The following is a 22,411-nucleotide window of genomic DNA, read 5'->3' on the forward strand; positions in this document are numbered from 1 at the left end:
TTAATCATGAGACATGAATGAAACAAATCATGGACCATCCAAAAAGAGAATAAGTTCAAAGCTATCCTGACTAAAAGAACTTTTATGAAATTGGGCACAGAACATTATTAGTTAAGTAGTGGCAAAGCAGTTTCCTATATTTTTGAAAGAATATTAACTAAAGTAAATTTGTATGTAAGTATTAAAAACAATTATCTGATTTACAATGTCCAGGCGTAACATTATGACATGATAACATTATAACCGGTGAGTGAATAACACTGATTATCTTTTCATCAGGGCACCTGTTAGTGGGTGGGATATATTAGGCAGCAAGTGAACAATTTGATGTGTATAAAGCAGGAAAAATGGGCAGGTGTTAGGATTTGAGTGATTTTAACAATGGCCAAATTGTGATGACTAGATGACTGGGTCTGTTCCCGGTCTGCAGTTGTCAGTATCTATCAAAGGTGGTCCAAGGAAGGAACAGTGGTGAACCAGCGACAGGGTCATAGATTGGCCCATGTCAGACGAGCAACTGTAGCTCAAATTGCTGAAGAAGTTAATGCTGTTAATGCTCAATGGTCGGGACTGTTTTAGAAGCAAAAGAGGGACCAACACAATATTAGGCAAGTGGTCATAAACTTATGCCTGATCAGTGTATGATTATAATATTGTAGCTTGTCCAATTAACTTTTAGTTCCTTCAACAGGCACATTTTAAAGGACCAAAGTGTAATATGATTAATATTTTGTTGAGGTGTTTCAAGTGATCAAATTTTGGATATCCCTGCCTCAATGGGATATCATCTTTCTGGGTATTAAATCACACAAAAGGTACTTCCCTAGTAAGAAAAGGTACATTTTGTTTTTTCTTGAGAGTGCATGCTGTTATCCATAATGTATAAATAGAACCTTTTGAGTTTATGGCAAGTGTAAAGTTTTATAACACCTAATAAATCTTCATCCAGAGACAAACTATGCAACAGCCTTTTACATGCTTAGACATCTTCCTGATATTTTTTTTACAATCAAATGAGACCTGAAAACTTTAAAGAAACTAAAATCTACTCTATAATTACAAAAACAAACCATTTTTATCGCTCAGCTCAAAAAAAAAAAAAAAAGCTTTTTGATTTTGCTCCATATTTAAATCAAGTAATTTTAAGTCATAAAGAACATAAGCGCTCAATTAAGCTCTGACCTTTAAAGCATGGCTACAGCTCCTGGTGCATAAACTGAACTATGTGCTAAGCATTGTCTATGTGTCACTCGAGCACAGCTCCACTTTGGCCTTGTGAGCCTGGTGACCTTGCAAGATATGTTCATTGTACCAACATCCAATTCAGGGGCTGACAAATTTGCCCTTTTTGCGAATCCTCCTTTACCTTATCATACAGGGCATGAATTACCTTGCTCGCATCTACGGCTCTGGATACGCGCCAAAAAAAACTGCTCATAGTCACTCAAATTCTACCAATTAAAATGAGCCCTTTTTTTTGAAGCCTGTGGCAATGTGCAGAACAAATCACATGAAAGACCAAAAACAGGCTTTAAATAAATTATCCTCTCTTTTGCTCTTTTCTTTTTTTTTCACTTAGACACGTACAAAGCTTAGACTTTTTTACACCTAAGTCACCCAATTACTCGATTACGCTGATTATTTTGATGAAATATTAATAAAATGCTTTTATATATTAATTGAATAATCAGGACCTCCTGTTTCATGACTGTATGTTTTAGTCTGAAGGGTCTGAATCTGTAGTTGTTTGCCATTGGTCTGTCATGTGCAACAGCTTCATGATCTCCCAGTAGCTATCATTAAAATGATTTATTTAAAAATGTGCTGGAGGCTGAGTGATTAGTGTGACAGAGCTATTTTATAATTCATTTTCCACGGCCAGGAAAAGTGGGATAGAGGCAGATGACACACATACACAAAGTAAAGGCTTGAGCTTGGTAGGGGGAAAAAATCTCTGAAATGCCAACTTCTTTTTACTAGTTAAAAAGAATAGAAAATTACACTTTGCTAAAAAAGGCCTATATTTTAAAGTATTAAAAGTATTAATGTGTGTGTGTGTGTGTGTGTGTGTGTGTGTGTGTGTGTGTGTGTGTGTGTGTGTGTGTGTGTGTGCGTGTGTGTGTGTGTGTGCGAAGGGAAATGGAGGTATTCAGAAAGGAAGCGGGTGAAAATGATGCTGTTTCATCCGAGGTTTCATCCTGTTTCGCCACACATTCACCAGTTTGCACAAGGGAGGGAAGTGTTTGATTACATTTTTAAATGCAATCTGAAATCATATAGATAATATACGTAAAGCAAGCAAACGTTAGTGTACATTTTGTGCAGTGTGAATCCAAGAAGCAGAGGACAAGAGAAGCAGGAATGAAAGCAGAAATATTTACAATTCCTATTTTTATCATAAATGCTAAGGATAATAAAACCTTTTCCACCCGGGTTGAGAAATAATGCGATATGTAGGTCAGGAAGATAGACATTCTCACCACCTACTTCCAACTAAATAGTTAACGTTCTTTTCTGTGCCAATTTGAACGTATGGTGGGTTTATGGGTGCTTTTGTGTGTGTGTGTGTGTGTGTGTGTGTGTGTGTGTGTGTGTGTGTGTGTGTGTGTGTGTGTGTGTGTGTGTGTGTGTGTGTGCATATGCACAACACTGATGTGGCCCGCATTTGCCGGATTGTATTTCATGAATAATTTCTAAAGGAGCTTCGAAGAACACGCCGCTGTTCAGCCTCTGTAAACAGCTTCCACCATTTGCATTTGGCCACATCGCTAACCCACAAAGCCGTCTTCTATTAAGCAGCTAGATCCATCCAATTAGGAAATCAAAGGTCAGAACGAATCAATGGGACCAGTGAAGGCTTGCACAGAATAGAAAAGGGGGAGAGTTATGGCAGGGAGGGAGGAGAAGTGTCTCGAAATTTAGCTAACTGGGTAGAAATTGAGCGAGTGTAGCTGAGCTGCTAAAAGATCACTGTGCCAGGCAGGAAAAAAAGGAAATTTTTTATATGAAAAAAAAAATGTGCCGGTAAAATGAATTTTGGAATTTGAAATCTTGGCTTAATGTCCACAGAGGATTAAAGGCAGCAGAGGAACTAAAGTATGTGTTTTTCTTTACAAACATGGGGAGTCAGATAAAAGAAGAAAGGAAAGCCTCAAGAAATTAAGTGTGTGACCTGGGAGTGCAAGATTGAATGCTTGTGAGAAATTAATGAGGTCTGGCTTCATGCAAGTAGCTTCTGACTTATACCACTTACCATTTAGAGCCACAAAGGAGTCTGAAAAAAGCAAGTGAAAAAATGTGTTAATGTATTACAGTCGGGTTAAGAAAAATACGCATGTTGTACTAATTATTTTTTTTTTGTGTATAATAGGAAAATAGTAAAAAGAAAAAGCCTTTAATGAACATCATGGCCAGCATCACAGCAACAAAACATTTAGTTACATTGTAAATAAGTGCAGAATAAAAAAGAAAGCAGTTTACAGCTATTTCGCTATTCACCACAGATAAAATGATGTAATAAATGAATGCTTCTTTAAGGCTTAGAGTAGCTATGTGAATAGGTCACAATGCAAGCTTTTGTCAATGTGTGTGTGTGTGTGTGTGTGTGTGTGTGTGTGTGTGTGTGTGTGTGTGTGTGTGTGTGTGTGTGTGTGTCTGTGTGTCTCTGTCTATCTAAAGCAGATCCTTGTGTATAGTGTGTTTCTGCAGCTGAAGGACAGGGTCAAGGCTGAGCCCAGATAAACAGGAGAGAGAAAAAGAGAGTGAAGAGAATGATAGGGAGAGACAGAGTAAGAGGGAAGAGGCCCTTGCTTACTTTGGCAGTCTCCCAGTCCATCTGTGTTGCCCTGCTCCACGTCCTGCTCGAATGGCCATCTGCATAATCAACAGAGACAAGACACACAGTGGTGAGCTGCTGTAGCCCTGCTGCCTCAAACAAGCCCATGCAAGGAACAGCCGCGCTCGAACCCTGAGCCACACCCTCCATTTTCCAATGGGACTTACTGACTTACAACTAAGGGCCAAGACATTAATATAACATTTTAAAAACTTTTAGGAGAAAATGTACTTGAATAGTTTAGAACATTTTTGGTTGATTTTAATATGTAGATAATGATTTCATAAGTATAGCTGTAATATAATGCTTGAAGGTTCTTCAAAATTTTCTCATCTAAAAGCCCAAATGCAATCCAAAATAAATAAATAAACAAATATAGTCATGTCACTAAGGAATGACATATTCTGTGCTCTAACAAAGACTTTTTGTTTTATGTCTATTATTATTTTATGGTCAGGTTGAACCTGCTATTCCTGATGAACACTCAGTCATGCAATTAGAAAAGACAAGTAAATCTTCATGCACATTACATTTTGGGAAAGGATAATTTTTTTCTAGGATAATCAGTATTTATATATATATATATATATATATACAGTGAGGAAAATAAGTATTTGAACACCCTGCTATTTTGCAAGTTCTCCCACTTAGAAATCATGGAGGGGTCTGAAATTGTCATCGTAGGTGCATGTCCACTGTGAGAGCCATAATCTCAAAAAAAAAATCCAGAAATCACAATGTATGATTTTTTTAACTATTTATTTGTATGATACAGCTGCAAATAAGTATTTAAACACCTGAGAAAGTCAATGTTAATATTTGGTACAGTAGCCTTTGTTTGCAATTACAGAGGTCAAACGTTTCCTGTAGTTTTTCACCAGGTTTGCACACACTGCAGGAGGGATTTTGGCCCACTCCTCCACACAGATCTTCTCTAGATCAGTCAGGTTTCTGGCCTGTTACTGAGAAACACGGAGTTTAAGCTCCCTCCAAAGATTCTCTATTGTGTTTAGGTCTGGAGACTGGCTAGGCCATGCCAGAACCTTGATATGCTTCTTACAGAGACACTCCTTGGTTATCCTGGCTGTGTGCTTTGGGTCATTGTCATGTTGGAAGACCCAGCCTCGACCCATCTTCGATGCTCTAACTGAGGGAAGGAGGTTGTTCCCCAAAATCTCGCTATACATGGCCCCGGTCATCCTCTCCTTAATACAGTGCAGTCGCCCTGTCCAATGTGCAGAAAAACACCCCCAAAGCATGATGCTACCACCCCCAAGCTTCACAGTAGGGATGGCGTTCTTGGGATGGTACTCATCATTCTTCTTCCTCCAAACACGTTTAGTGGAATTATGACCCAAAAGTTCTATTTTGGTCTCATCTGACCACATGACTTTCTCCCATGACTCCTCTGGATCATCCAAATGGTCATTGGCAAACTTAAGACGTGCCTGGACATGTGCTGGTTTAAGCAGGGGAACCTTTAGTGCCATGCATGATTTCAAACCATGACGTCTGAGTGTATTACCAACAGTAACCTTGGAAACGGTGGTCCCAGCTCTTTTCAGGTCATTGACCAGCTCCTCCCATGTAGTTCTGGGCTGATTAGGATCATTGAGGCCCCACGAGGTGTGATCTTGCATGAAGCCCCAGTCCGAGGGAGATTGACAGTCATGTTTAACTTCTTCCATTTTCTAATGATTGCTCCAACAGTGGATCTTTTTTCACCAAGCTGCTTGGCAATTTCCCCGTAGCCCTTTCCAGCCTTGTGGAGGTACAATTTTGTCTCTAGTGTCTTTGGACAGCTCTTTGGTCTTGGCCATGTTAGTAGTTGGATTCTTATTGATTGTATGGGGTGGACAGGTGTCTTTATGCAGCTAACAACCTCAAACAGGTGCAACTAATTTAGGATAATAAATGTATTGGAGGTGGACATTTTAAAGGCAGACTAACAGGTCTTTGAGGGTCAGAATTCTAGCTGATAGACAGGTGTTCAAATACTTATTTGCAGCTGTATCATACAAATAAATAGTTTAAAAATAATATATTGTGATTTCTGGATTTTTTTTTTTAGATTATGTCTCTCACAGTGGACATGCACCTACGATGACAATTTCAGACCCCGCCATGATTTCTAAGTGGGAGAACTTGCAAAATAGCAGGGTGTTCAAATACTTATTTTCCTCACTGTATATATATATATATATATATATATATATATATTAGGTGTTTAAATTACTTGCACACTGTGAATAAAAATGCAGTGCATATAATATCCGAGTGTCACACTGAATCAAAGTAAAGAAGTTAATTAGACAGACAGACAGACAGACAGACAGACAGACAGACAGACAGACAGACAGACAGACAGACAGACAGACAGATAGATAGATAGATAGATAGATAGATAGATAGATAGATAGATAGATAGATAGATTTATAGAAGATGACATTTTGAATTCTGCTAACTGTCAGGATAGCTTTAAAAAAGTTTGCCTCCGCCAAGAAGTACAGATTTGTCTCTAGAGCTTTTAACAAGAAAAGAGCCAAACATTAAAACAATGGAAGACTTAGGACAGAAGCCAACTGTCCACAAAGAAGATTAAAGTAGTGGTGTCCAAACAAAAACACCTGCCCTCAATGGCAATATTCCATTCGTTTTTTTTGCACTACAGGCGGTCTTACATAAAACTCTTTTTCAATGTTGAGCTTGAAAAATGGGTCAATTATTGAGGATTTCTCAAATGTACAGCTGAACTAAACAGAACTGTGAACAGGTAAAGTTTAAACACAATAAAAAAAAAATCACAATACTTTTTAATATAAGCTGGTGTGCCAAGAGGTCAATCAAATGGGTAACGTGGTATGAGCTATCATTCATTATTGTACTAATTAAAGCTGCTTATCAGCATAATTGCAGCAATTATCACTTATAACCCATCATTATTTCACTAATATAATAACTAATAATTAATAATAATATTAATATTAAAAACGTGAACACATTCGATTGTAAATGAGTTGATGAGAATTTAGCGATTCTACGCATGACTATGCATTTGTAATGCATTTATATAAAGCAATATAATGCAGTAACATGCATTTAATTAAGGGATTTATAGAAATAAATGTCTTTATTATTTGCATCTTATTGTTAATAATATTTTTTGGTATAAAAATATATTTTGGTTCGTTTCAATATAATTCTGTAGGTTTCTTCATTTCCTTTTAAAAGGTAGAAAGAAGTTTTCCCAAATAAAAGCCTTGATGTAGTCTAAAGTGGAAATAAAGCCATATCACTGAGGAATCAACTATTCTGTTCTCATACTGTGACTTATTGTTTTTTGGGCTTGTTAAACCTGCTGTTCCTGATGGTGCTCAGTCATGTGTTTGGAGGAAACAGGCCAACCTTCATGCACGTGCCATTCTGGCTAAAAGTTTAATTTATCTAAAGTTAACTCATTTTTCCAAATAGGAATATAGTTATTTATATATATATATATATATATATATATATATATATATATATATATATATATATATATATATATATATATATATATATATATATATATATGTATATATATAATGCACTTGCTTGCTGTACTTTGTGAATAGAGATGCAGTGTATATAACATCTAAGTGTCACACTGAGTCAGCTGTACACACACCAGACTACAGGTTATAGAGTCTTTCTGTGTTATTGACAAAGAGGCAAAACATTGTCAAGGTTCAGTTCTTTTTCTGACTAAGTGCAACAAACCATAGACAAACACAAATCTAACTCCAAAGTTTTGCAGTGCATAGTGACAAACTAGGAAAGTCTGAACTTTCAACTGTTTCTCTCCGAGGCCCATTTTACATTGACACTTTCCATTAAATGCTGCACAAAGTGTTGAGCCAAATGCCTTTCAATTGCTAACCACAAAAGCCAACAGATCATAACCATGTAATCCTCTACTCAGTCACTTCAGAAGCACTGTTCAGGCAGGGTGAGGTCATCTAACCTCTTAATGCCTCTCTCTACTCAATTTTCAAAGTCAAATGCTCAATCATAGCAGACAAGCCTAAGGAAATAATAACAGGATAGAATAAAATAGTGTGCAATGGCTGGTCACTTTCCACATGAGCAAGGCCCGCTACTGGTCTAGTGACTTCTATATCTGCAGAATGATTTATCTCTCACTGTGGGAATGCTGTGTGATTTGCTCGGGAAGAAACCACGGCAGCATAGTAAACAAGCTATGAATTATTAATCAGGGTCAATTTATTATGAACACCTGCACATTTATGCAATTATCAGCCGGTCATCAGAAAATGATGCAGATTCCGCTCAACAGCTTTAGTTCATGTCCAAATCAAACATCAGCGGAATGAGAAAAAATAGACTGTGGCATGAGTGTTGTTGCTAAATTGGATGCTTTGATCATTTTCGAAAGTGCTGATCTCCCTTGGGATTTTCACACACAATAGTCCCCGGAGTATACCCAGAATGGTGCAAAAAAAAAAAAGCAGTTTTGAAGACACCTCCTGATGGCCAGATTGGTTAAAGCTTGCAGGAAGGCTACATTAACTAGCTACTCTTTACAAATGTGGTGAGAAGAGAATAATTTAAAAACGAACACTTCCTTAGAAATATGGGATGCAACAGGAACAAACTAATTCCACTGCTGTCAGTCAAGAGCAGAAAATGAAGTCTTCAGTACGCACAGTTTCACCTTAAGTGGGGAGTGAAAAATTGGACAAAGACCAGAGGACATTTTTCCAATTTTCTAACGAATGTATAACATCACCGTTCCTTCGACAAAATCGCACAAAGAATGGAAAATTGCTAGGAAATCTAGGAACAGATAAGCCTGTACGTATAGAAGAAAAGTATTCCCCTTCAACATTACAGTATATCAGCTTGATTTCTAATATATTCCCTCTAATATATATTAATATATAAAAGTGCTTAAAAACAGTAGAATGATTAGACAAACATAATATCAACTTATAGTTGTATGCTTCAGAATAGCGTACTTTGTGCTTGTGATTTCTCGGCAAGCGCCTTCCGACACCCAGCCGCAGTACGGATCCCTGGAGGCGATACAGGACCTGTGACAGAAGAACATACAGCTGCTCTATTCTGATGTCTTTAACCAGGATTAGCAAGCCCATGACCCATGGATGCTCTTCAACCTCTTCTCATACTGTTTACATCCCACATCTTTTCTCAGAAATAAAATAAACACTATTGCATTCATTGTTGATAACATTATTGTCGGAGGCTGAGCCAGACTCACTTCTTGCACTTCCCGTGTCGTTCGCAGCGTGAAAGAGGCACCTTTACCACACAAGACGTGAAAGCCACGAAAAGTGAGTGACTCTTGCTGTCGATCTCCATGCTGATGATGCGCTTGTCATCTACGCCGTCAATGCTGCACCTGAAAGAATACATGGCCAGTGGGGTTTAAAACTCTGACAAAACTACAATAAAAGGTCATATAAGTTTTTATTTGAATCTGGAAAAAAACAGAAAGTCTTCGAATTTCGAAAAATTTGCAAATGCAAATGTGCGACAGCTTGACTTGTCAGTATCCAAGATGCCTGACAATTTCAAGGTCACTACTATATGAAAATGAAGACAAATGAAGACAAATTAACCATGTTAACTCCTTTGTATAAAAGGTCAGATTGTCAGAGTGGTATACCTTCCATTTAAGCACAGAGGTTCAGAGGAAACACGGATAGATTTGTTCTACAGTCTATACATCTAGATCTAAGGTTTTGTTTGTCACTACAGCAAAAATGTAGACCTACCAAATTATAAGAATCTCTGACATTTCTTCAGTTCAACATTTCCCACAGGTTATTGCTAATAATAATAATTCAATAAAATTATTTTTTTATTTGTATAGCGGTTTTAATAATGTCTGAAAGCAGCTTTACACGGATAAAGTTTGCTCCTTATAATTGTACGTTTTTCCATAATGAGAGAGCCAGTGATGAGAAAAAAACATTGAGTGGAAACAGACTATAATAATATAATTTGTAATGAAAACATTTGTGCATTTTCACTAGTGGTCTAGACATTTGGATCCTACTGCATATTCAGTGCTTTTGGACTGTTCTGTGCAACAATGTCAATGTGACATAAACCTTACCCAGTGCAAACAAGCAGACCAGTTTAATACAGTATATGTGCATACTGAAATAATTAAGAATCATTTAGCAATTAGCTATGAAGTGTATTTTGTGGTTGCCCAGTAGGAAATAAAATCGAAGAAAAATCCCACACATCTAATGGTCATATTTAAATGAAACTTTTTGACAGCCGGACTGCATGCATAGGTTTTTCTCAATTACATCAAGCACTTATTTTCCTTTTGCAGTCTGCAGTAAGGGTCTATACTCAGATCCGTTACTTACGCTAACTGCTAAAACAAAGCCATATGGCTCTTAGCCAGGAAACGCACAGAAACCGCCACACTGTATGTTTGGAGGTTGCATTGCACGCTCTCCCAAATCCCGACTTTGTCACATGACACAGCTCAGTAGCATTTTGAAATCTCTCATAACCACTGACTAACTCCAGTTTTTATCCGAAAATTACATTTGGCCTCTGTTTCTCTGTTTATTCCACAGCAGCAGGTTCCAAACCTCTATCACATCTAAGAAAAGAGGGGATCTCAGCTAAGCTTTGAGACATTCATCCAATTCCCCCCTTTTCTTTTTACGGCTCTGAAATACTTTAATCATTTGCCATACTTTCAGCGGGGCTTCGTGGTAATGGCCCAGCTGCAAAAGTTCCACTCTGCTCCCTTTAATTTTGCTCACCACAATCGAGGGACTGAAACCTGAATTTTTTTTTAATGATCTGCACGATGGTGGTGTGTTTCTAATGGAATACATACTTCTCGGGGTTGTAGATGCTCAGCTCCTCCAGAAAGAGGCTGTCGTTCAGAAAACCGCTGCTTATTTTAGCCAGAAACTTGAGGATTATGCCTCTCTCAGAGCCCAGGAAAACAATAGTGTAGTTGCGATAGGGCCCAGCGGCGTTATCCACCGCAATGCGAGTGAGCCGATATCTGGAAGAGTGAAGAAAGAATAATGTGTGATGCAGCAGAGTTGAGATAATGAAATCGCTCTGTGATTCTCCGACTTAATAACATTTAGCTCCGTTCTGGCTGTAGAAATGAGACTGTTGTCTGCCGTCTGCTGCTCCAATTACTGAGCTGACCTCCATGTTAATCAAATGTATCTATAATACTCAAATCAGTATGCAAATACAATTTCAAAATAATTAAAGCTGGGTGAGATGAAACTGCTAAGACAAATAAATTATCATGGAAATTTCTGCCATACTTTTGGATCTAGAGTTCTAAAATGGGTAAGGAAGGAAACGATAAGAGACTACAGGATTCAATTTTCAATAGTGTAGCATCCTGGTCTTTTATCCTGGTCAGACTTATTGTGAATCCAGCAGCGATCAGTGCAACATGGGAATACATCCTAAACGGGATGCCAATTCATTGTATAATATGCACACACTTATTTATACTAAAAGGAAATTTTAAGTCACCAATCCTCTACATGGAAGGCTTTTGAGAGGAAATCCAAGTTTTAGGAGTAAACCCAGGAAAACACATGAAGAACATGTCCAAAATATGCTAATAGTAACCTGAACTCAGGAATAAACTGGGCATCCTGGAGCAGTAAGGGAGCAACAGTACATGTTGTGCCACAATGTTGCCCTTGTGCACAATTATTTAACCAGTACATAGAAAATGGTTGGACCTCTGATCAGACAGTCATGAGTTTAAATCCCAACACTGCCAAGCTACCCTTAAGCAAGTTCCCTTTACATAAGGTTGCTAAGAAAATCACTGTTAGTGTAAAAATCTGAAGGGTCAGATGAAATATATCCTCTAACAGGAACATCGATTTTTACTGTCTAAAACTGTTCTAATTTGAAAAGAAGAAAAAAAAGAAGAAGAAACAAATGAATTTAAATTACCTCCTCCAGGCAAAAGAGGAGATAGAATCTTATTCTGGATTGAGTGTCTAGCTCACTTCCTGCAGCTGAGGCAGATATTCCAACCCCCTGCTCTATATACAAGATTAATTGATTTGAGTCTGAATTTGACCTGGCCATCAATCTGAATTACAAATGCCTAGATCTAATGGTCAGTTGAGAAGAATTATCATGCTAAATAGAAACCATTAATTCACACATATTATTAGGGAAGCACCAATATGGAATAAGATTTCGGGTGACAGGATTGTGAATTCATGATATAATTTCTTATAAGCCTTCCCTATCTACTCTTGGATTTGTGGTCCCGCTATTTAAGATAAATGTGTGCTAGAAAACAATCACTAGGCCTCAATTGTGCATGGAGGCCAATGCAATCGGAAGCGAATGCTCACCGGACCATTGTCTTTAGAAACCAGGGCCGGTTGGCTATAGATGCTACGGCCTCATCCATCAAGGGGTGCATCTTTATGAAGTTTAGTGTGTCATCTGGAAACTCATTGGACACTTTGTATTTCTCTGCTGATGGTGTTCCAGCACAGCAGCCAGGCCTAGACAGACAGACAGACAGACAGACAGACAGACAGACAGACAGAAAGAAAGAAAGAAAGAAAGAAAGAAAGAAAGAAAGAAAGAAAGAAAGAAAGAAAGAAAGAAAGAAAGAAAGAAAGAAATGTAAGCATACTGTATACTCCATAAATTCAATTCACTGTTCTAAGTGCAGTATTGCATACACTCACAGCATATGACAGAAAAAAAACACTAGCAACATGTAATGATAAAATAAGGATCACATAAAAGAAGAGTAAGTACCTTTGTGCTCATTAACACCTGACCCTGTTTCCTACAAACACATAATTTGATGCTAATCAGCACCAGGAAAACACCTGTTGCACATGGCACATTGACACACCATATGGATGCTAGAAGAACCTCTCAATTGTCTACCCTAAGTCTTTCCTTCGAGTAAAATGCTATTTCAGGGGAAATGCAGCTCACTCTTGGTGTGATAATTAGAGGGACGGAGGACAAAGATTGACCAGGCTAACTGGTGCATTTGGAAAATTAGTCAACCATCTGGAAAATGAGCTCATGCCTCATTTGCTGATATCCACACTTCTTTTTTTCTTTGACTTTTTCTCTCATGGCATGGCATGGTAGTAATGTTATTCAAAGAGAATTGCCCAGTGTGGCAATGATTTATTTATAAGACCTACATAATATCTCCCTAAGTCAATTGTAAATATTCATGACTGCAGTTGGCGCCATATCACAGAATCCTAAACATCATCTCTGACGAAAGAGCACAAAGGCGTTGTTGTTCAGTGCACCGTTGCCCAATCGCTCGAAATGAGGCGCTTTCAAGAAATCTCTGGGGGGGATTTAAAGAAACACAGGAAAAAACACTGGTAAATACCTGGGCTTGGGAACTTTATCTTCAGGTACTGGTGTCCAGGTCGACTCTGGTGACTTTTGCTCTTTAAAGCGGCCGGTGAAAGCCGTGGCGATGTCCGCCATGTCGTAGGCGCACACGGCTGAGCCTGGAATGCTACAGAGGAGCCAAGAGACATGCAGTAATTCGCCTGCGGATACCCGCTACTGTGTACATAACAGAACTCTGAATCATTCCTCGTCATTTGTCTCGTCAACTATGCAGCTTCAGCGGAACAAAGAGCGCACAAGGACAGAATTGTGATAATTACAGAGATGGGATTCTGTTAACCTCTGTGGCCAAAACTGTAAATCTGAGTAATAAATCCAAAATATGAACCGGCATATTGTCGAAGCAGTTGCCCAGAAACAATGACTAATGCATCCCTGTATGCACTGTATGGCTGGAACTTCCAGTCAATAGCGGTTCATTCTCTGCGCTTGGATTAACTATGTATATGGCCCTTACTGAAACTCTTATTGAAATTTTGTAGTTGTTTGGCCCATTACGCAAGCTTAATTGCCCTGCTACAAATCGCTACGACTTAGGAATTGAGCATTAGAACCATGAGCATTATGCCAGCTCTTTGATTCAAATTTAGATTAAGAAAGTAGCTGCCAGGTCTATTTTCTATTCATTACTGACGGATCAAACTTTCCCAATGGATTAGATTTGCCTCTGAATTAAAAACAAACAAACGCATACCTGTTAAATGGCGTGGAGAAGATCGCCATGACAACATCACGACCATTGATGCGGATGACGCCGGTTACGGCTTGCAGGATGTTGAAGTAGAAGTGCGAATCGCCTGGGATGGAGCAGTTGAGGCGAGCCTTTAAGAAAGATGTCCACTGTTTCTCCAGTACTCGTTGTGAGCCGCCACGGTCATTCTTACACACACGAGCTACTCGTGGGAAGACCACCTGGCAAAAAGATGGTCATACAGACTGATTGATCATGTGAGCAGTTATGTTTGAGTGCAAAACTAACTGGATAGTGTTTTTTTTTTTACAATAAAATAATTCAGATTTATCTTACAATAACATTTAATAGTGTTGTCACTAAATATCTTGTTCCTCCTTTGAAAATCTCTAAATCTATAAATATATGATATATAAATAATATATATTAGAGGTGTATTGGTACACTTGTTCATATGCAAATCTTGTTTTACGGGCAAAACGTGAGTTCCCTCACAAACATATTAAAGTTTGTTTAGCCTCTCACGTGCTCTCGCTAAAATAAAATATATCAAAATAAAATCGAATAAATCAAATGAACGCAATACACTTTTTATGATATTGAATAAATTGAGTATATACTCATATCGCTAGACTGCTGTAAAAGCATTGGCAATAATTGAAAGTCATCAGAACAATATTTGTGTTTTCTAACATGCGTAGTACAAATCGTGTTTCCCATATGGATCGAATAGTGCAGTGTCACTGGCCAGAAATATGGATATATACTAATTAATTTAATCAATATAATAAAAAACTGAATTGCATTAATTTAAACTGAATCTATATATTTAAATTAGCAGGCATTTTATTTAAAATTGTTTTAAAAAATGTAAACTGTTGATGTTATATTGTTAATAATAATCAATAATAATAATAATAATAATAATAATAATAATAATAATAATAATAAAAATGTTAAAAGAAAAAGACAAGCAATTTTATGTTTTGCATTTCTTCCCCCTAACTAGCGTAATTGAGCCGTGACTTAAAAACCTATGTATGAACCGAAATTTGTGTACCGTCACAACCTAATATACAGTGAAAATCATGGTTAGTGATCGTGCTACAAGTAATTATCTGCCACAGAGCACATGCACATATGAACAGCACCATGTAAACTGACACAAACAATTACAAAAACAGGGTCAAATTAATGAAATGAATTCTCTTTAATTCCTAATTACGTGTTCGTGACTTAGGCTTCAATATGCAGCAGGTGCTTCTGCAGAAATATCAAACTATTTTAGTACTTCAACCAATTCAAACAATGTCTATGGTGCTTTTGTTTATTTTTAGGCCCTCCATCCTGAGTGGGTTTTCCTATTTTGAAACTGGCTGACCCTTCCTGAAAACTGTCTCCAATATCAGTGACCCACCCCACAACCCACTTCCTGTTTTCTTCCTAGGACCTTTGATTTTTTTTTTCCGCCTGTGGCAATCAAGGAGGAAAAGGTAGACATTACAAGTTATTTTAATCAAAAGCCATATCATGAACAGGGTTTTCACCTTTCCCATGCTGTTATATTCCATAGCAATTTCTCGAAAGAAAAAGTAAATGAAGTCCCCGTAATCTACTGCCTGAACAAAATAGGGCTCTGCAAAAAAAAAGAAAAAAGTTATTTAACCAAATGAATAGTGACATATATCATATATCAGTTTTATAATATTATAGTTAAAGTTTAAGCTAAAGATTTAATAAAACTAAGTAGTAGTACAAAACCAGAAAATGGAAAGAATTGTCATGTAGCCTGGCTCTGGTTCTAAGCAACATTTAGAGATGTGCTCTCCTCTGTATAAAAACATAATCCCACACAGTTTCTCTGTTTACTTACCTTTCAGCCACTTTGAATCGTGTTTTACTGTGCGCAAAGTCGGACTGTCTCCCAGGCTACGATAAATAACCGCATCGATGGCCAGGAAATCAGTGACCGTAGCAGAGTACAACTTTCCATCTACAAAATAAACATCACGTACATACTAAAAGGTTCCACTGCATGAAATTTTCTACACAAGCATTCACAAAGCCCAACCCTGGGAAGTTCCAAACCAAAAACCAATGTACCACTACCAGAGATGAGGCTTGCACTGTAAGTAAAAGTTAATGACTCATAGTAAAATGTTTGCTCTTCATTGGCAAAAACAAATAAAACATATAATAGCAACAAAGTAATTAGTGTAACTATGACAATCGCTTGAATCACTTTAGCAGACTACGATTTGGACTGCATTCTCAAGCCACTAAAAAAGAGATGAATCACATGGGTTTTCCATCTTGGGAGTTATTTTTAATTCCAATTTTTCAGGGAGGACTCCGCTTTTTTTTTCTAGTGTCACAATAGTTTCATGTGTTTCCAAACTGACCACAGGCGAAATCTTGCCAAGCAACATGCTCTTCCCAGAAACAGAGAGCAACTGTCGCATAAATGACTGCCACCAGCCTCAGTCCGCCTCGGAGTTCCCTGATTTCCTCACATGCTTTTTTTTAATTGGCCTAATGATGCCGATCTCTTTCGCTATTTAAAAGCTGGGGCATGTCCTGCAGCTATTACTGAGTATCAACTGTCTAGAAATAAAATGATCCAAGTAAATCCAATTTTCCATAATGAGCAAATTAGCAAGTGTTTTAAGTGTTCTTATAAAAAACAGTTCATTAGATGTCTCACCAGCAAACAGGGCAACGTTGGCATGCTTGGCATCATACGGGCACCGGGCCATTCCACTAATCTCCTCCCCAAGTGCATCCAGAGTGTCCGTCTAGAGAAAGGAAGCCAAAGGTTAGAGTTCAACTACACTCAAGGGAGCAGCAAGGCCTCCCTTAACATAGTGCAACAATGCCAGTCTGTTCAGTTCCAAAAGCAAACAAAATGAACATAATGAATATGAGGCAAAAAAAATTTAATTTGTGACAAAAAAGTATATCAGAGTACATAGTTTTTTTCTCAAGGAGTTATTTTTAACAGCATTTCTTGCTCTTGACAATGGCTCAAGCTTGCCAAAAAGTTTAACTGCTTACGCCACCCTTTTTGGCTTCCAAACAGGTCATTTCATATTCTATTTTTTTCTTGGCGGAAAGAGCTATTATCTACAAAGTGAAAAAGGTCATGCTGAAAGCTCGGAAAATTTTGAATTTCTGCTTGAGAGTAAGAAATATCAGAAGCCCACACCAGAAGCCTAATTAACATTTCCTATCATGACGTGTTAAACCAAAGAAAAAGAACACCAAGAAAAACATTTCTGTCAAAAATTTAACTTTTTTTACTCAACTACATTTAGTGAAATCAGTCATTCCTTTTATATATTAGTGGATAAAAAACATAGCTGGTCAAGCATGCAATCAGGGTAGAGCATGAGATCTTTGTGTTAAACTTTTTTGATTGGTGCTTGGTGGCTTCTATTTAACACAAACATACAGTTCATGACAAAGAAACTCCTGATTCTAACTTGTCACAACACCCATTGCCTGATCTGCATGATTGTTTTTTAAGTAGTTGAAAAGAAGGTTTTAGGCTCATGATAATTTGAATAGATATCAATCAGTGTGAAACTCATTATTATCATTCTATGTGCTGAGAGTAAAATTAGAGTCTTTTCACATAAACTGATTTGATTAAGCAAAAGCCTTGTTACAAAAATTATAATAGGAACATTAAAGCCATAATAGATATAATACTTTGGATACCTAAGTGCATTTGAAGGCAAATACTTTTATACTTTTAATTTTACGTGTAAAAGTGAACATTTAAAGGGAGCACTTTTACTTTAACTGGAGTAATATTTTACCGACTGTATCTCTACTTTAACTCAACTACAAGCTTTGTGTACTTCATCCACCACTGACTACACCATACATTTTTATTTGTCAGTTTAACGGTGTAAGAGTTTTTGTGTGTATTAAATCTGTCCCTTATGCTACTGAGCTTTTCCTGAGCATTTCAATGGGAGGAAGAGACTCCTAAAGATTAGTTTGATATATGAGGTCAAAACCCTATCGTATATAGACCAGACAAATCATAAAAAAGGTCTTGACAGATGTGTTCCTCCACTTTGGCATCCTGGAGTTTTCCTTTAACAATGACATTGATTGAGATATTAATTAATTCCATCAAAGGATCGACGTTTGCCCGGAATCGCAGCAGAGTCACAGGCAATTCAGTCGACAACCGTAGGAGGCGTATCACATTACACCCAAAAGACCCATCATTCCCATATGGACTAATGGTTTCCGTAATGGACTAGGTAGGGCCCCTCTTTGACATGGGTAGGGGAAGTTTTTGTGTGCTCTTTCCAGTAATTACATGGTGAGGGACATCACCTCAGTGCCCCTTATTTTCCTGCCGCTATGTCCAGCAACAGGTGACATAATCCACACCACCTGTATATGAGGAAGCTGAGGGGGGGTATTAACACACAAAGAACTGGTCGCCTGTTCGACTCTGAGGTATGTGTCTAAATGATCCCAGGGCAAGTGTTGAGAGGGCTATAGATAGGCCCTTAGGGGTGAGAGGTGTGTGTGGGGGTGTGTGGGGGTGTGCATGGAGCAGAGCTGTAGTACTTTGTGTCCACCCCTCTCTTCAGCTCTTTCTCTCTTTACTCTCTCTCTCTCTCTCTCTCTCTCTCTCTCTCTCTCTCTCTCTCTGTCTGAAAGGTGCTGATTAATGTGAACTGAGTTTGGACCTGGAACAGAGGCCCCTTTTTCAGAGTCATCATGCTGTGAGGATGGAAAGGTGAAAGAGTGGCCACGGTGGACACACACAAGCACACCGCTGTCACACAACCCAGCAAGGGCCAAATATCCCTGGGAGGCGGGAAATCTGTGAGCAGATACCGCGGTTCTTGGCAAAAAGAATTCACTCCCTTTTGTTTAAAAAAAGGCTGAGGCATTTTGTTGTGCCAGTGATTTTACCCACTTTGCACCTTACTCACTAGAGAACATGCTGCTGTTTTAAATTCAATATGTAAATTACTATGATACAATAAGAGAAATTTTATTAAAAAAAAATGTATGCACACCTAAAATGATTGAGAAAAACAAAGAAAACAGGGTCCAAATGCAATTTGGCAAAGAACAAAGAGTATATTTGAGGCCCTAAGCCTAATAAAAGGACGTGCACTATACAAAAAAAATGTGATAAAAGATTACACCCGTTTGTCAGCCTTCCCCAAACTGCTGCCACAAAGTTGCTGCAGTTTTACAAACTCACTTAACTGAAACTAAGGGGCCCAAACATGTTCCAGCATGTCCGCGCCCCTGTACAAAAAACGAGCTCCATTTGTACATGGTCGGTGTAAAAGAACTCGAATGGCCTTCACAGAGCTCTGATTTCAATCCCACTGAACACCTTGGGGATGAAACAGAACACCAGCTGAGCTCCATGCATCCTTACCTGACATCACTGCCTGACCCCACTGATGCTCTTGTGGCTGAATGAGCACAAATTCCCCAAGCCAATCTCCGAAATCTTCTAAAAGGTTTTTCCATTTGGTTGGGATGGTAAGGCGCCCACAAACACATATTGTGACTTTATGTTAATTAACTAGAGAGGTAATGGTACATTTATTCGTACCAAACCAGAACCTTTTCGATACGATGCACATGTGTACTGAATGCACTTCTTGCAATTAATGCAATATAATGCGATATGTCCATATCGCTAGACTGTTGTAAAAATGTTCGCAATGACAGAAAGTCATTGATGACTTTTTTCACATGTGCAGTTCAAATTTGTTTTCGGTACAGATCAAGTAGCGCAGTGTCACTGTCTAGCGACATGGATATATACTCAATTTAGTTGATATAATTAAAAAGTGAATTGCATTAATTCGATTTATAATATATATTTTTTATATATATTTTTTAAACCAAGCAGGCATTTTATTTAAAATGGAAACTATAAACTGTAAACACAACTGTTCCTAATAGTAAACAACGTTCATAAAAAAAAAAAAATAAAAAATAAAAAAAAGGACCTTTACACCCCTACAATTTCTGTAACTGTAACGAATGAAAAACATCAGCAATTAATACCTCAGAAATCTGAAGAAAAAAACCACCCATGGAGACCTTTAGAAAAATGTGCAAGCGTCAGGGGCTATTTCTCTAGTTGGTGTGCCCTTTTAATGACATTTCAAACTTTCTTGCAGAAGACAGTGCATGCTCTCGCATGTTATCAAGCCAAAGACATTACTCAGTGATAAATATGTCATAACATAAAACAAGAACAAACTTACATATGACTACCTGTAGCATTTTAGGAACTAAAACAAATCATCCATGCACAACTGGCTGCCACTGCTTTTATCAACACTGTGGGCCCACAGCTGCAAATCACTCATGTGAGAATATTCCATCACTGTTCATAGCTCCTTAGCTTTCTTGCTATATTATATGTCATCTTTTATTGAGTTGCCCGCATTCCAATCTGCAGCGGATTGTGTGAAGAGAGGCCATAGGGCAGATGGTGATACCTTGTAGGATCGACAAGAAGGGTTGAATGCGTTGGTCCCGCACACAAACAAGGTGTCATCGGTTTGCTGGAGAAGGACCTTGATGAAATTGTGGCATTCATCCTGCAGATGAGAACAAATGTCAAATTCAAGCATGAACTTGTGTAACCCAAGTCTATGTGTTTGCCTGCTCATCGTTCTACTTTATCACCTTTATTTCGGTCCATTACGTTACCAATTGTGTCATTTTCAAATACGTTATGCCGTCTCATGTTACAAAATGACATTAGCCTGGCCCTAAAAGCCTTTATTCAATTTCAAACTATTACATTATCTGGATGAGCAAAAAATAGATCCTGTGATATGATGACATGATAAAATAATAAAGAAATGCTCCATATACCTTGTGCTTTCCTTTCATTCTACAGGTGTCCACATCGGGTTGCCTGGACTTCCATGTGAGTTTCTGTGGAGAGAAAAAATCGATGGCTGATCTGCTTAGGCTTTACACTGAAGACAAGCTTGTGCAATGAATACAACACATTAGACTGGATTATGTCAGTCTCTTATTACCCCTTGAGGTCAGATCAGCAGTCATTCTAACATACGATTTAAGTCCGAAGCCGCATTCACGAACCGCTAATTAAATAAATCACTGATACTAAATCGTAACCTTTCATTAATCAATCTCTCTCGCCTGCTCAGGACCAGGATCAATCACGCTGTGTTGGTATTTCACTGCCCACATCACTGGCATAATCGGGAGTTACATGTACGTGTAAATTGTCAGCCTCCCGGGTCCCTATTTACTAGAATAGATGACGCATAGCGTCGACTCTTGATAGGATAATCTGCTTAGCAGCGTCACAGTGCTGGAGTGTCTCCTGCTTGGGTTTCAGTGCTGCCAAGTAATTACGATGGAGTACAGGATCGTATCCCTGAAGACAGTCTGACACAAACCGCTTACCTTGTTGAAAAAGATCTCCTCAGTGTCTGCTGTGTCGATGTCCACTGTATATATGTGATCTCTGCAAAGATGACAAAAATAATTCATTTGAATGTGGAATTAGAGATCGTCCCTTACTGTCAATCTCCAGTGTGCTTTCTTTTTAAAATGAACACCACTTCAGGGAATAGGCACAAGCTACAAAGGTTTTAAAGGGCTTCAGTACCTACAAAGCTGCCTTTGTTCTGATGGAAGGCTGCTCGCTGGGAGAGTGCCAAGTCATTCTGTGCTGTTCAGGTCAATTAAGTTCAGTGCTCAAGCACAGGAAACCGATACCAACACTCATTAAAATATGAGACAGAAGTTATGTGTTTTGACTGGTTATAACAAAATCTCCACTTGCATATGGTGCTGATAAACTCAAGTCAAACAACCTATGTGAAACCCTCCCCGGTTTGTATACTTGACAAAGGTCGGATTGTATAGTCTTCAGTTTTGGACAGGTGGGATTGTGGGACTGGCTGTACTGTAAACTGTTTAATTTGTTTGAGACTACTTGTAAATGTGTGTTTAATCAAAGTGCCTCGTCAACATCCGCTGAGTTCTGTTTAATTATATCTAACAACCTGCACAGTGGCTTGCATTCTCATTATACAAATTTAATAAAGTCTGGAAGAGAAGCCATTTCTGAAATGAATCCACTTATACAAGTTTCCTGGGGCTTGGCAATCTCCAGCTGGATAAACTTCTTTCCAATTATGTTATCCAAAGTCTCCGTCAGAAGCTGGTAATTAATCATACATGTGTCGAATTTCAAATAGTTCAGTCTCCAGTCTCTTTTGAATGGTGTAGCCGCTTTTGTTGGGTAAAAAATAGATAAATAATCTCACTCTTAGTTGCCTCGGATAAATGGTAAGTTCTGCATGACTCTGAGCCAAGAAATGATCTTGTTTTAAACATCTTCATTACACGGTGCTCAAAATGATTAGGGCTGGTG

General features: G+C 38.2%; 1 protein-coding gene across 4 annotated transcripts in view; it reads right to left on the reverse strand.

The window, feature by feature from the left end:
• The window catches only part of sema6a (sema domain, transmembrane domain (TM), and cytoplasmic domain, (semaphorin) 6A), a 71,635-nt gene that overhangs the window by 18,294 nt on the left and 30,930 nt on the right, over positions 1-22,411 (reverse strand). For 3 of the 4 annotated variants that reach the window (XM_083553632.1, XM_083553630.1, XM_083553631.1), the window contains exons 4-17: positions 21,436-21,496; positions 20,872-20,934; positions 20,490-20,591; positions 16,688-16,778; positions 15,857-15,976; positions 15,531-15,619; positions 13,987-14,204; positions 13,267-13,398; positions 12,245-12,400; positions 10,729-10,902; positions 9,118-9,258; positions 8,855-8,929; positions 3,815-3,873; positions 3,254-3,274 (exon numbers count right to left, since the gene is read on the reverse strand). In XM_083553632.1, the coding sequence (XP_083409758.1) occupies positions 3,254-3,274; positions 3,815-3,873; positions 8,855-8,929; positions 9,118-9,258; positions 10,729-10,902; positions 12,245-12,400; positions 13,267-13,398; positions 13,987-14,204; positions 15,531-15,619; positions 15,857-15,976; positions 16,688-16,778; positions 20,490-20,591; positions 20,872-20,934; positions 21,436-21,496 (1,502 nt within the window). The remainder of the gene's footprint in view (positions 1-3,253; positions 3,275-3,814; positions 3,874-8,854; positions 8,930-9,117; positions 9,259-10,728; positions 10,903-12,244; positions 12,401-13,266; positions 13,399-13,986; positions 14,205-15,530; positions 15,620-15,856; positions 15,977-16,687; positions 16,779-20,489; positions 20,592-20,871; positions 20,935-21,435; positions 21,497-22,411) is intronic. The other variant, XM_083553633.1, reaches the window with a different exon arrangement.

Source organism: Silurus aristotelis (genome assembly GCF_946808225.1).
Source record: "Silurus aristotelis genome assembly, chromosome: 11".
Classification (NCBI taxonomy): Eukaryota; Metazoa; Chordata; class Actinopteri; order Siluriformes; family Siluridae; genus Silurus; species Silurus aristotelis.